The 15,183-nt window shown below is 42.2% G+C and overlaps 1 protein-coding gene across 1 annotated transcript; it reads right to left on the minus strand.

Annotated features, from left to right (window-relative positions):
• Positions 1-12,661: 12,661 nt before the first annotated feature.
• LOC133783120 (probable WRKY transcription factor 70) lies at positions 12,662-14,759 on the minus strand. Its single transcript, XM_062222658.1, has 3 exons — positions 14,182-14,759; positions 13,806-13,910; positions 12,662-13,312 (listed from the first exon to the last, which is right to left on the minus strand). The coding sequence occupies exons 1-3, from the start codon at positions 14,613-14,615 to the stop codon at positions 12,802-12,804; spliced, it is 1,050 nt and encodes a 349-aa protein (XP_062078642.1). The 5' UTR covers positions 14,616-14,759; the 3' UTR covers positions 12,662-12,801.
• Between the last annotated feature and the right edge of the window lie 424 nt (positions 14,760-15,183).

The following is a 15,183-nucleotide window of genomic DNA, read 5'->3' on the forward strand; positions in this document are numbered from 1 at the left end:
CCAAGCTCGAAGAGGAGAAGTCTGAAATTGAAAGATTGAAGACCCGTCTCAAGGAGCTTGAAAAGTCAAACGCTGAGCTCGAGAAGGCCAAAGCCAAGCTCGAAGAGGAGAAGTCTGCAACCTTCGATTTCATGGAGAGCGAGAAGACCCGCCTCCTGGATGAGGCTAAGGAGCTGAGGGAGAAAGCGGTCGATCAGGCCATGTACAAACTTTGGGCCGACAATGCCGATCTTGACACCAGCTTCCTGGGTCCTCTCGAAGCCACATATGTTGAGCGGTGGAATGCCCGTCTTTTGGAAAGTACAGCTGCTCGAGAGGCGACCCAGCAGGGTAGTCATGCTATTCGTCCTGGAGGGTCTGGTGATATTGATGCTGAGAAGGCCAAGGATACTCTTCTTTCTTAAATCCGTTCTCGGAGAGATCAGCTATCGGGGCTGCGTCCCCTCATTCTTGTAACTATTTAAATTTGTGCCCACAGGGCTGACACAATTTCTTTATATGCTTTACATTTCTTGGCTCGAAATATTTTACATTTTTCTTGCATTGATGAGTTATGTTTATTTAATTCATACAAACATAGTTTAGATTTAGGCTCGAAATTCGATGCATTCATGCATAGTTTATTCGAATTATCCGTTTCCGACCTCGTTATTTATCAAGGTCGTACATTACTTTAACCATGAACTAAAAAGTACTTATATGGCATGTAATATGAATGATTTGGTTAATCTTTTAGTCACTTTTCCTCATCCTTAGTATCTTAGCTCCGAGGTTATGAGTTCGAAACTATTTTAAGATGTTCCAGCCTCGATCTCGACATATTTCGTGATGGGTTTAGGCTCCCATTTATCATTGATCGATAATTTGGCTGGTTTGTTCCAAACCTGTTATGCTTGCACATCTGGTTAACTCCAAACGTTTTTGGTTTTTGGTAGTTCGGTAATGTCCGAACTATCTAAGCCCGTGTACTTGGTTATTTCCAAATATTATGTTTTTTGATAACTCGGTTAAGTCCGAAATATCTAAGCTCGCTCGGTTAAGTCCGAACTATCTAAGCTCGCGTATTTGGTTATATCCAAATACTTTTTTGTTTTTTTTTGTTTTTTTTTTTTAAGCTGGAGGTATGTGTATGTATACCAATGATGCCCCCTTAATATCCTATGAGTGTGACCATAGGTTATTAAATTAAGAGAGATTGCAAAAATAAAAATAAATTACATGTGAAACAAAGTAGACCCTTTATTTGAAATTCAAAAACAAACTAAGTACAGAAAATCATGGTTACGGGCGACACTTCCTTCACTATTGATAATATGGTCTCAGGTGTTCGCCATTCCATGCTCGTGGTATGAGGCTCCCATCTAATCTTGCAAGTTTGTATACGCCAGGGCGGATGACTGATTCTATCTGGTATGGTCCTTCCCAGTTTAGCCCGAGTACTCCTGCTGCTGGATCTCGGGTTGCTAAGAATACTCGTCTCAAAATCAGGTCTCCCACTCCGAACTTTCGGTCTCGAACCCTCTTATTGAAATATCTCGTGGTCCGTTGCCGGTAAGCAGCATTTTTCAGCTGAGCCTCTTCCCTTTTTTCTTCGATCAAGTCTAGGGTTTCTTCGAGCTGAATATGATTGGAACTTTGGTCGTAAATCTGAGTTCGAATTGTCGGAATTTCGACCTCAATGGGCAACATTGCCTCGCAGCCGTATGCTAGAGAAAACGGGGTATGCCCAGTTGATGTCCGAGCTGTAGTACTATATCCCCAAAGGACTTGGGGTAATTCCTCAGGCCATCGTCCCTTTGCTTCTTCCAACTTTTTCTTCAAGGAACTCTTGAGAGTTTTATTAACGGCTTCGACCTGACCGTTCGCCTGAGGGTGAGCCACTGACGAAAAGCTCTTTATTATACCGTTCTTGTTACAAAAGTTGGAAAATAAGTCGCAATCAAACTGGGTTCCGTTGTCAGACACAATCTTTCTTGGCACTCCATATCGGCATACGATGTTCTTTACCACGAAATCCAGGATCTTCTTCGAAGTTATGGTCGCCAATGGTTCAGCCTCCGTCCATTTTGTGAAGTAATCAACCGCGACCACAGCATACTTTACTCCTCCTTTGCCAGTTGGGAGTGAGCCTATGAGGTCGATGCCCCATACCGCAAAAGGCCATGGGGACGTCAACATGGTTAGTTCGGAAGGTGGAGCTCGGGGTATCGTGGCGAATCTCTGGCACTTGTCGCATTTTTTCACGAACTCGAAAGAATCCGTTTTAATGGTTGGCCAGAAATATCCTTGGCGTATAATTTTCTTGGATAGGCTATGCCCCCCGGTATGATCTCCGCAAAACCCTTCATGAACTTCTCTAATAATCTTCTTTGCCTCGGGGGGAGTCACGCATCTGAGCAATGGCATGGAATACCCTCTTCTGTATAGCCTTCCATCCAGGATGGTGTAACGAGGAAGTTGATACATTAGTTTCCGAGCCTGACTTCGATCTTTGGGAAGAATTCCATTTTCGAGGTATTCAACGATCGGGCTCATCCAGGTCGGTTCTGTCTCGATCATGCACACATCTTCCTTGTCTGACTCAGTAATGCTGGGTGCTGACAGATGTTCTATGGGTACAACATTCAGCTCCTCATTTTCAGTGGAAGTGGCGAGCCGAGCTAAGGCATCTGCATTTGAGTTTTGTTCTCGGGGAACTTGTTCGATTGCATAAAACTCAAAAAACTCCAATGCGTACTTTGCCTTCTCCAGATAAGCTGCCATTTTTGTGCCACGAGCCTGATACTCTCCCAAGATTTGATTAACTACGAGCTGAGAGTCGCTGTAGCAATGTATAGCTCTGGCCTTGAGTTCCTTTGCTATTCGTAGTCCCGCCAGTAAAGCCTCGTACTCAGCTTCATTATTAGATGCTTTAAAGCCGAACCTTAATGCAGAGTGAAATTTGCTCCCTGCAGGGGTGATCAGAATAACTCCTGCCCCCGCTCCATTTTCATTTGACGACCCGTCGACGTAAAGTTTCCACAGCTCGTGGGCCGTGGTTGTTACTTCGTCGTCGGCTGTACCGGTGCACTCTACTATAAAATCTGCCAACGCTTGTGCCTTAATGGTTGTTCTCGGATGGTAGGTGATCTCGAATTGTCCGAGCTCAACAGCCCACTTAAGGAGTCGACCAGATGCCTCTGGTTTGGACAAGACTTGCCTTAATGGTTGACCTGTCAGTACATGGATAGGATGTGCCTGAAAGTAAGGGCGGAGCTTTCGAGATGAGTGGATCAGACTGAGGGCGAGTTTCTCCATCAGTGGATACCTTGACTCTGCCCCCAGTAATCTTTTACTGATGTAGTAGACGGGTTTCTGTATTCTCTCTTCCTATCGGACGAGCACCGCGCTTATCGCGTGTTCAGTTGTTGAGAGATATAAGAACAGTACTTCTCCCGTCTCAGGTTTCGATAGGATAGGTGGTTCGGCTAAGTGCCTTTTTAGCTCTTGAAAGGCTAGCTCGCACTCGTCTGTCCATTCGAACTTTTTACTTCCTTTCAATAAGTTGAAGAACGGGAGACCGCGGTCCGTTGACTTCGAAATGAACCTGCCCAGAGCTGCCATCTTGCCAGTCAAGCTTTGAACATCTTTATGCTTCCGAGGTGAAGGCATATCGATCAGGGCCTTTATTTTATCGGGATTAGCCTCGATTCCACGAGAGTTGACAATGAAACCCAGAAATTTCCCTGAAGACACCCCAAAAGTGCACTTCTGAGGATTCAACTTCATGTTGTACTTTCTGAGCACGCCAAAGCACTCTTCGAGGTCATCAACATGGTTCTTGTTAAGTTGAGACTTTACGAGCATGTCGTCGACATAAACTTCCATGTTGTTCCCTATTTGCTCTGAGAACATCATGTTTACGAGCCGCTGGTACGTGGCTCCGACATTCTTGAGTCCGAATGGCATGACATTGTAGCAGTAGAGCCCTTTATCCGTAACGAAGCTTGTATGCTCTTGGTCGGGGGCATGCATGGGAATCTGGTTATATCCAGAATAGGCATCCATGAATGACATCAGACCATGCCCCGCCGTGGCATCCACGAGCTGATCAATTCTCGGTAGGGGAAAACAGTCTTTCGGGCAGGCCTTGTTGAGGTCTGAGTAGTCAATGCACGTCCTCCATGTCCCATTGGGTTTCGGGACCAACACTGGATTGGCCACCCAATCAGGGTAAAAAGCGTCCCTTATAAAATTATTTGCTTTCAGCCTGTCCACCTCCTCCTTTAGTGCTTTCTTTCTGTCTTCATCCAGCTGCCTTCGCTTTTGCTGCTTCGGAGGAAAGCTTTTGTCTATATTCAATGCGTGGCTCGCTACATTAGGGTTTATTCCCACCATGTCAGAGTGGGACCACGCGAAGACATCCTGGTTTTTCTTCAGAAAGCAAATTAATTGCTATTTTGATTCGTCTAGGAGGTGTTTCCCGACCTTCACCTTTTTCGAGGGACTAGATTCATCGAGCTGAACCTCTTCGAGCTCCTCCAAAGATTGGAGGTCAATCTTCTCTTCAATCCTTGGATCGATCTCCTCGTCAATTTTTAGAACTGTCCCGTCTTTATACTGTATGACAACAAGTGCTTGCGCGCTTGTTTGTTTCTTTCCCCTTAAGGAAATGCTGTAGCACTCCCTTCCTGCCAGTTGATCTCCTTTCAATGTTCCGACCCCGCTTGGAGTTGGGAACTTAAGGGCTAGATGCCTTACAGATGAAATTGCCCCCAGCCCGACCAGGGCGGGTCTCCCGAGCAATACATTGTAGGCAGATGGTAACTCTACTACCACGAACTCCATCATCTTGGTCACCGAGACTGGATAGTCTCCCAAGGTCACAGGGAGTTCAATGGACCCCATACAGGCGGTTCCTTCTCCAGAAAAGCCGTACAAAGTGGTTGCACAAGCCCTCAGGTCGCGAAGGGAGAGCCCCATTTTCTCTAGGGTTGCTTTATAAAGAATGTTAACTGAGCTCCCATTGTCTATGAGAACTCGGCGCACTCTTTTGTTGGCAAGCTGTAGGGTGATGACGAGTGGATCATGATGAGGGAACTAGACGTGAGAGGCATCCTCCTCGGTGAAGGTTATAGGCTGAGTCTCAACCCTTTGGATTTTTGGTGCCCTTGGTTCGGGTTCATATGGAGACCCGTCCCCTGTCTTCAGCTCATTCACATATCGTTTTTGAGCATTTCTGCCCCCTCCTGCGAGATGAGGACCTCCCGAGATGGTTATTACGTCCTCTCCATCTATCGGTGGAGGCCTATCCTCATCCCGAGATCGGGAGTTATTATTCTGTGTTGCCGGAAGCGCGGCTACTCTCTGGCTGGCAGTAGCCTGTCCAGTATTCTGGTTTTTGACATACTGCCGGAAATAACCTCTCGAGATCAATCCTTCGATCTCGTCCTTGAGCTGTCGGCACTCATCAGTTGTGTGGCCGGTGTCCCTATGAAATCGACAATACTTGCTGGAGTCCCTCTTGGACTTTTGATTCCTCATAGGATCCGGTCGCCTGAAGGGGACCCGATTTTCATTAGCCAGGTATATGTTTTCCCGGGACTCGTTGAGCTCGGTATGCACTTTATATACGGAGAAATATCTTTCTCCTTTTTTCTTCTTTCCTCCATCAGCCTCGGGATTATTTCCCTCGCTTTTTTTTCTCTTGGAAGGATTCTCCGAGGCAGGCTGTGTAACTAGAGGGTCAACCGAGGTTGAGGCGGAGTTAATGTTTATCGTTGTAGTTTCGGTCTGCGAGGTCGCTTTGAGTGTTGACCTCGCTTCCTCTACATTAACAAATTTCTGCGCCCGTCTGTTAAACTCGGTTATCAACCTCACCGGTTTCCCTTGTATGTCATCCCAAAGTGCACTCCCGGGTAAAACACCAGCTCGGATGGCCATCAAGTGCCCGCTGTCATCCACGTCACGAGCTCGGGCGACCTCTAGATTAAATCTTGTCAGGTAGCTCTTTAGTGTTTCGCCTGGTTGTTGTCGGACGTTAGTCAAAGTGGATGCTTCGGGTCTGACTCCCACCATAGCCCGGAACTGCTTCTTGAAGTCTCTAGACAATTGATCCCACGAAGTTATAGAATGTCTCTTGTACTTCTCGAACCAACTCTTGGCAGGCCCGGCCAATGATGTTGGAAACAACATACATCTGAGCTCGTAACCCACGTTACTAGCTCTCATAATAGTGTTGAATGTACTCAGATGGCTGCATGGGTCGGTTTTTCCTTCAAACGCTGGGACGTGAGGAATCCGGAACCCTTGGGGGAACTGAGTGTTAGAAATATTGGGAGCAAACGGCTCGAGCTCCTCATCAGAGTCCTCATATCGACCGTTTCCTCGCTCATTCTTCAAAAGCCTAAAGGCTTTTTCGAGCTGATCGATCATTTCTTGTACTGGGTCCTTAGGCGGTGTTTGGAATTGATAGTCATTAATCGCGATCCCAGGCTCGCGTCTCCGTGAGGGATCTCTACGCCCATTCAGATGATTCCTAAGATCCGGGTTTGTCTGATCTCCCTTTCCCCTGCTCTGATTCAGGTGATTGCGCAGGTCGGGATGGCTCTTGTGATTCCCAGTATTTTTACGACCCCGGTCGTGTTTACTGACAGACCTTGTTTCTCCGGACTCATCGCTAGTGAAACTCATCGATCGGTCATTTCGTGGTGGATCCTTTCTACGTCGCCTCGTCACTGCAGTACGAGATCGGGACGTCTGACTTCTCTCGGATGGCGCGCCTTTCTGCCCCTGGAACGTCTCCCCGTTTCCTTGTCTCTCCCCTGTACGCCCTTGATCCTGATCTCAACCAGGTTGAGCGTTCCTGCGGGGAGGTGAAGGATATCTTATGGGAGACGGAGGAAACCGTATAGGTGACGGTGGTTGCCGTCCTTGCCTCGGCCTGGAAGGTCCAGAATTTGCCCGAGATGGGCCGGTTGCGTTTGGTGCGCTACCAGGAACCTGAGTCCGAGCCTCGACAGGAGCTTGGTTGTTCTCAGTTCCTGCAGGCACTTCCACAGGTGGATTAGGCGGGACCCGAGCTCGGGTACTCCTCTGAGGCCTAGAAGGAGCAGATGGCTCTGTTGGTGCTGGAGGCTGAGCTGGCCTCCTTGTGTTAGCATTTTTTCGTGGACGTCCACGGGGCTTCCGGGGAGGAACGTGCACGTCCCTTGGAGGAGGGGCTCGGTCTTCGCGCGGAGGTGGGGGCTGAGCCACCTGCGCCTCCGCGGCTATCCTAGTCAACTCCTCGTTACGTTTGTTGGCATCTGCCAGCAGTTGTTTCAGCTGCCGATTCTCCAATTCTACAATAGGGACATAACGCTCAGGGTTATAGTCCATGTCCTCATCCCTTGGTTGTGGAGGTGTTCCCCGGGAATCAGAGGACCCACTCCTTTCATCAGCGTCCGGGTTCTCCATTGGCTGTTTTCCAGGACGCCTTGGGTAATTTTCTTCAGGAGTGTTCTGATTGTTTGTAGCCATGAATCTCTCAGGGATGGATGCTTGAGGCTCTCAATGAAAGCACCAAACTGTTGACGCCGTTTTTCGCCAACAGATAAAAGAAGAGAGCACGTAAACAATTAAAGACAATGGCTAAAACAAACAAACGAGTCAGACACGCGGTTTTTACGTGGTTCAGCAATTAAATCTGCCTAGTCCACGAGTCTCTGTTATTAATCTCAAGATTATCTCTGAACAATCCTTTAGCATGAATTCTCCAGAGTTTTCTCTCAAGAATCAGAAAATCGGTCCTTTACAATGGTGCATCACTTCTCTATTTATAGAGAATGATGCAGAATACTATCCCACATATTTTGGGTAGTTACTCTTTTGTGAATAAAAATAAATAGCCTTAAATGCCAATAATCAGATATAGAAGGAAACGTTCCCCAAAGATCAGGAAACGCATAACTGACTAAATAATATCCCACGATTTTTGGGGATTTACATCAATAAATGAGGATCATATCCCATACCTACAACACTTGTAGATATTCAAGGTAGTCATTGCGTATCTCCAAGGCTTCACGTCATTGTGCGAGCCGCTGACACTTCCCGAGCTGACATTTCTTTCGAGATGGCATATCGAGCTCGAGATCCCTGCTCCGAAGTTGCTTCTGAAGATGAGGGGCTCACAGAGCTATCCTTCGAGATCGAGATCATTTCGAGGTCACCATATTCGAGGTCTGTACCATACTTTGCAGGCTCCGATTTACAATCGTAGAGCATACCCTTAACCCTCACGAGACCATTTAATGCGAACTCAGCTTTCGAGGTCATATTTGCTACGGCTCGAAATCTGGGTATAACAGACGTTTAGGCCACCCATCACTTAGAGTGCTTAAGTTGATCTTGAAATCTAGCAATGTAAAAGTTTCTTCTGAATCAAAAACAAACTTTTGTGATGCCTGTCAATATGGGAAGTTTCATGCATTGCCTTTTAAAAATTCCAACAGCAGAGCTACCAAAATGCTAGAACTAGTGCACACCGATATATGGGGTCCTGCTCCAATATTATCAAACACCAACTTTAAGTTCTATATCCATTTCATAGATGACCATAGCAGGTTCACGTGGCTATACCCTTTAAAACACAAATCTGATGCACTACATGCCTTCATTCAGTTCAAAAATCTTGCTGAAAATCAGTTTGAAACAAAAATCAAATCAATAAGGGCAGATTATGGTGGGGAATATCTAGCATTCGAACAATTAATTCAAGAAAATGGAATCATTTTTCAGCACTCTTGTCCACATACCTCAGCCCAAAATGGAAGGGCTGAGAGGAAGCACCGCCACATAGTGGAAATGGGCTTAACATTGCTTGCTCAAGCAAGTATGCCTCTGAAATACTGGGTAGATGCATTCCAAACTTCAGTGTATCTCATAAATAGATTGCCAACACCTGTTCTTTGTGATAAGTCACCCTTTGAAATTGTCAATAGGAAGAAACCTGATTACAGCATCCTAAAAACTTTTGGAGCAGCCTGTTTTCCATGTTTTAGACCCTATCAATCACACAAATTCCAGTTTCATTCTCTCAAATGTGTAAACCTTGGCTATAGTGAATCATTCAAGGGTTATAAGTGTTTGAGTTCCACAGGGAGAGTATATATATCTAGGCATGTTGTTTTCAATGAACAAGAATTTCCATTCAAAAATGGGTTCCTCAACAACTATGCACCCGAACAGTCTGTGGTCATTCGAAACTCGGCTTAGTCACAATTACCCAACCTTCATTTTCCCTCTAATTCATCAGTTCAGCCATTCACCACAGAAAGAACTTCCCAAAATCAAGTAATCCCTGATGCAGCACCTACAAACACGGCATTGTCCTCACCGAATGAAACACAAGTAAGTTCCTCTTCTCTCTCGGTATCTAGTGCTCCTCATGACCAATTTGATGTTGTGTCTGAAGTTAATGTGCCAGGTGAATCAACAAACACCTCACCTGTTCATCCCACTACAGAAATGTCTCCAATTCCAGCCGCTGGAACCAGAACTGAACCCGTAATTCAGCCTTCCCATCCTATGATAACACGGGCTAAGGATGGTATTTTCAAGCCCAAGGTGTACCTTAGTCAATCTCAGTGGAAATCAGAGGAAGAGGAACCATCAAGTATTAATGAAGCCCTTAATCACCCAAGCTGGAAAGAGGCTATGAATGCCGAAGTTGAGGCCCTTAAAAATAACAAAACATGGATTTTGGTACCATATTCAGATGCTTATAACATTGTGGGGTGCAAGTGGGTTTATAAAGTTAAAAAGAATGCAGATAGGTCCTTCCAAAGATACAAGGCACGCCTTGTTGCAAAGGGATTTCATCAGAGTCCGGGACTTGATTTTAGTGAGACATTTAGCCCAGTTGTTAAAGCATCCACCATTCGAATCATCCTTACAATTGCTGTCTCAAACAATTGGGAAGTTCGTCAGTTGGACATCAACAATGCATTCTTGAATGGACACCTTGAGGAAGACGTTTATATGCATCAACCAGCCGGCTTTGAAGACTCCAAAGAGCCTAATCATGTGTGCAAGTTACTTAAGTCTCTCTATGGGCTAAAGCAAGCCCCTAGAGCTTGGTTTGACAGGCTGAAACATACACTAATTGAGTGGAATTTCAAAAATTCCAGAGCTGATACATCTCTATTTTACTACAAACATGGAAAAGAGATTGTTCTTGTGCTTATATACGTTGATGATATAATTGTTACAGGAAATAACAACTCAAAACTTAAAGAGTTCATCAAGCAACTTAATGAACTATTTGCACTCAAGGATCTCGGACAGCTCCATTATTTTCTCGGAATAGAGGTCTCTCGGGATGACACGGGCATTTATCTAACTTAGAGGAAATACATTGAAGAATTTCTAAGGAAGAATGAAATGCTTAATCTCAAGCCATGTCCCACACCGATTGCCACAGGGAAAAATATGTCAATTAATGATGGAAAGAAGCTGGACAATCCGACCGTGTATCGCAGCTTGATTGGAGGATTACAATATTTATGCAATACAAGGCCAGATATTTGTTTTGCTGTGAACAAGCTAAGCCAATATCTCAAAGCACCTACTGATGTTCATTGGGGAGCAGCAAAGAGGATACTGCGCTACCTTAAAGGTACAGTAAACCACGGTCTTCACATTTGTTATAGTGACAAGCTTCAGATTATGGGTTTTTCAGATGCCGATTGGGCTTGTTGCATTGATGATAGACGGTCAGTTGGAGGATATTGTGTGTACTTGGGAGATGCTCTTGTATCATGGTCCTCCAAAAAGCAAGCTGTTGTTTCAAGATCTAGCACAGAATCGGAATATAGAGCCTTAGCTTTTGTCACGGCAGAGATCACTTGGATAGAGTCCCTGCTCAAAGAATTAGAGTTTCCTCTAGCTGGTACATCAGTAACGTGGTGCGACAATGTCAGTGCCAGTGCACTCGCCTCCAACCTAGTTTATCACGCACGGACCAAGCACATAGAACTTGACATCCACTTTGTTAGAGACAAAATTCTGAGAAAAGAACTTGAAGTTAGATATGTTCCATCATCAGACCAAATTGCAGATTGCTTGACCAAAGCCTTATCTCACTCCAGATTTCAATTTCTCACTTCCAAACTTGGTGTGACTACCTCACCCCTTCGTTTGAGGGGTGGTGTTAGAGAATGAAGTATATAGTATGCTCCCCTGCTCCTCAGTACAGAGAACACCAGCAACATTATGGACGTGCACCTCAAGAGGATGGAATATTCTCATTTCTGTTGCATTGCTTTTTGTGTATTAATCATTATGAATATGTAACCAATTCTGTTATGTACTATCCAGTTACTTGCTGCCATCTGTTGCTATTACAGTGGTCAGAATATTGTATCAAACAATATATAATGAATGCAATTCACCAGCCTCTCTTTGAGCTGAGTTTATACAAAATACAAATCCACTCAAATTCAATCTATGTATACGTTTTCGTATACAAATTTGTGTTATATTGAATACTAATACATTAATTAAATTAATTATGTTTTATATGTACTTAGCGCACACTAAACTTTTATGTTTTATCGAGTTATAAACCCTAATAATATAACTATAAAGAAATTTTTCTAAGATCAATATTATGAAATAACCAATACTATCTGTTGGTAATAATAATAATAAAACTTTTGAATATTTTCAAATCAGAGTGATTAAACTATATCACATCTGCACTCTTAATTTGAAAATTAATTTATTACAATGACAGACTCTGCATATGTCTAAGCTCTTAACGTAGTTCGATGATTTGCATATTGACCAGTAACTAATATATCTACATGAATTTAGGGTATTGCTATGGTACATACAAAAAGGTAAGTTCCGGTGCATACCGAAATCTAGGTTCAAACATGTTGTTACACGCGTGATTAATTTTTTTTATACGCGTGGAAAATAATCTGTTTGAACCTAGTTTTCGGTATTGTAAATTATTCCGAATTTCTTAAAAATTTGCACGATACTCTAAATAACTACAATAAGCACAGTCATAAAAAAAATCACATCTAAAACTGTTCATATACTGAGAAACACAAAAAGTCACAAAAAGTAGAATTACCCAATAAATTTATTATCATATCATCTTCATGATTATTTTCTTTTATTACGTTTATTTCTATATTTATTTTTGTAACAAATGAGCATCTACCATTTTTAACAACCGGTGGAAATAAATGTTCACCTCTCTTTCATATATATACTCATATTCCTATATATAGATATATATAGTCGATCTTATTATTACATGTATATTCTTGAAGAAGAAAAATTATAATGATAAGTGAAAGAGAAAAACACCTTTTTAGACTCAAAATATTGATAAAGTTCAGTAGTCAGTATCTTCGTATTCTTTTTCAAACAAAGTTGCATGTAATACGCAGACATTTCCAGGGCTCCCACTAAAACTATTCAATAATGACCCTAGTTTGTTAATAACCCCACAAAATTGAAAATGGATATATTCCTCGAATATTAGACTACAAGAGATATCATTATCTCAACACTTTATATCTACTTAGATTTTGATTTGGAATGCTCTCTATCTTGTCCTACTTCTTTTTACTGTTTAATAAATTAAACTATGTAATTTTCCATATTAATAAAAAAAACCACATAATCAACAAGTACATACATATATTTCGTTATATAGACAAAAATTGAGAAACTAGATCAACAAGTACATTTCATCTGATTATTTTTCTACAATATTATTCAAAAAAAAAAAAAAAAACTAGCTAGCTAGCTGGATAGGGATCATTCGAATTGAAATGATTTCAATACATCATCGAATATGTCCATACCTATCTCATCATCTCCATGAATATCATTGTGGTGATCATCAGATTCCAAACCAGCCTGAGCCCGATGATCAATTGCTGTAGTCAAACGATTATTGCCATCATGATGATCAGACGAGACAATATTATTATTATTGTAATCCGAAGACGATGCTTGGTAGTTATTATTGTCATTAAACTCCTGTTTGACCGAAGAGAAAAATGGATGAGTGAGTAGTTGTTTGGAGACGAAATTATTATTATTATGATCGGCGTTGTTGAAGCTCAGAAGAACAGAAGAGCCATGGCTAGGACTGCTAGCACAGTCCAAGATGAGTTCAGGAGCTAATAATTTGCTGACGCTTGAACATGTGTGGTTCCCATAATATGTGGTCCGATACATTTGATGGGGTTCATCTTCTATTTTCTGAACTTGCTTCGTTGCTTGGCACCCTTGATCAAATTTATGAGTGCACCTGAAATAGTTTCTGCGAAAAAAATTCATTTTTATTATATATATCTTCATCAGTACACGTTGATTCTTTTTTGAACATTTTTTAGTTTGGATTATTTGCTATTCAAATTTCATGTTTTTTATTGATAAATCTCCCACAAAGTTGTTGGAAAATGATTGAGAAATATTGAAATAGTGTACTTATTGGTACTTAAAACTAGACAGTTAACTCAAGATTTTCGTTTCCCCAAATGATAATGAGTCAAAAGGGAAAAAGAAAAACAAACAAATAAACCTCCCACAAAGTTGGAAATTTTTGAGAAACACTCAGATAGTGTACTATAAATTTGGTAATAAATTTATGACTCTAAAATAAGCTTGATGATATTAACTATAGATTTTGTTTTGCCAAATTAATATAATAAGCTAATTAACTACTTCTTCTGTATTAAAAAAAAATGTTGCCTAGTGAAATAATAATTGAGAAGAAAAAGAAATTAAAATGAGACAAGGGATTATATATATACCTGGGATGTTTGGCATTAAGAATGACTTTTTGGCCATATTTTCTCCATGCATGCCCATCATCAATCAGAGTTGAGGTCTCTCTTTTCATTGTGTGAGAGGTCTTTCTGCAATTAATTAAAATCACAACATATATATAAATATTTATTTGGCACAAATGGTAAATAGAGTAGGAGATAAGGGGCATAGTTGTCATTAGCCATATAATCCACCCTTTGTAATTATTATACTTGAGTTAGAAGTTTGATGCAGCAAATGGATAACAAGAATACTAGATTACTTTGTCCTATACCCTTTTAAAAGGACGAAATTGCCCCCCACAAAGAGAAACGAATCAAACCTTAATTAATTTCGTATTATTATTATTATTATTATTACCTTCTCTTGTAAGAGCCCCTGCGATCCTTCAAATGAGTGGTTGATGAAATTACAGAAGTACTCCTGCAACTTTCCTGGGAATCTTCAGATTTCCTGCCCTCCAAACAGAGAGAATGATCAATACGAGAAGTACTGGGTTGGAGTCGAGAATCGTCGTCGTAGATCTCATCACCATTATCACCAACACCGTGACCATGAGCAGTTGCAGCAGCCTGATCACTGTTATTGTCTGTGCTCAACATGAAAAGGGTGTTGGTGAAGGAGTCCATTATCTTGCTGACCAGATCTTCGGCCGAAACGCTGTCGTTTTGGTCGGACCTGGAGAGCAAGCTGTGAAGTTGATTAGCCAAATCGCGCCCTTGAACCAGCTCATGAATCACCTTTCGGCGAGCGGAAGAGGGTGCATTCTGTTCAGGTAAAGGATCAAAAACCATTTTGGATCTTCCAGACTCTCTCGATATATATTATAGGGTTTAATCGAAGAAGTGTATGAACTAGGTCTGGATTAGCAGAAGTAGTGGTGAATAGAGAGAGAGAGAGAGAGAGAGAGAGGTCTTCCCTTTACTATGGGTCTTCTCTTGAAGAGGGTTTTAATTATATGTGGAAAAGTAGCTCACAGATGCGGATATACATGGAAGATAATGAGAAGTAATGTGGAAAATTCCTGCCCTTTCACACCTTCAAATGAAACCCCACGCGCAATCTTCACGCGCCATATATATTTTATAATTCATTTTTTGTTTTTTTTTCTTAAAAAAATAAATAAAAGAGAGAGTATGAATAAAGAGAGGGCTAGGTATATTTTGTAGTCTAACTAGTGCATAGTGAATAGGGCTGGCAATTTTCGATACGACACGATGACACGACTCGAAAACGACACGAAATAAATGAGTTTGGGTGACACATTTAATTTTCGTGTCATAATCATGTCGACACGTTTAACACGTTTATTAAACGTGTCATTTTCGGGTCAACCCGCTTAACTCGAAAATGACACGCTTA

This window comes from Humulus lupulus, chromosome 6 (genome assembly GCF_963169125.1).
Source record: "Humulus lupulus chromosome 6, drHumLupu1.1, whole genome shotgun sequence".
NCBI lineage: Eukaryota > Viridiplantae > Streptophyta > Magnoliopsida > Rosales > Cannabaceae > Humulus > Humulus lupulus.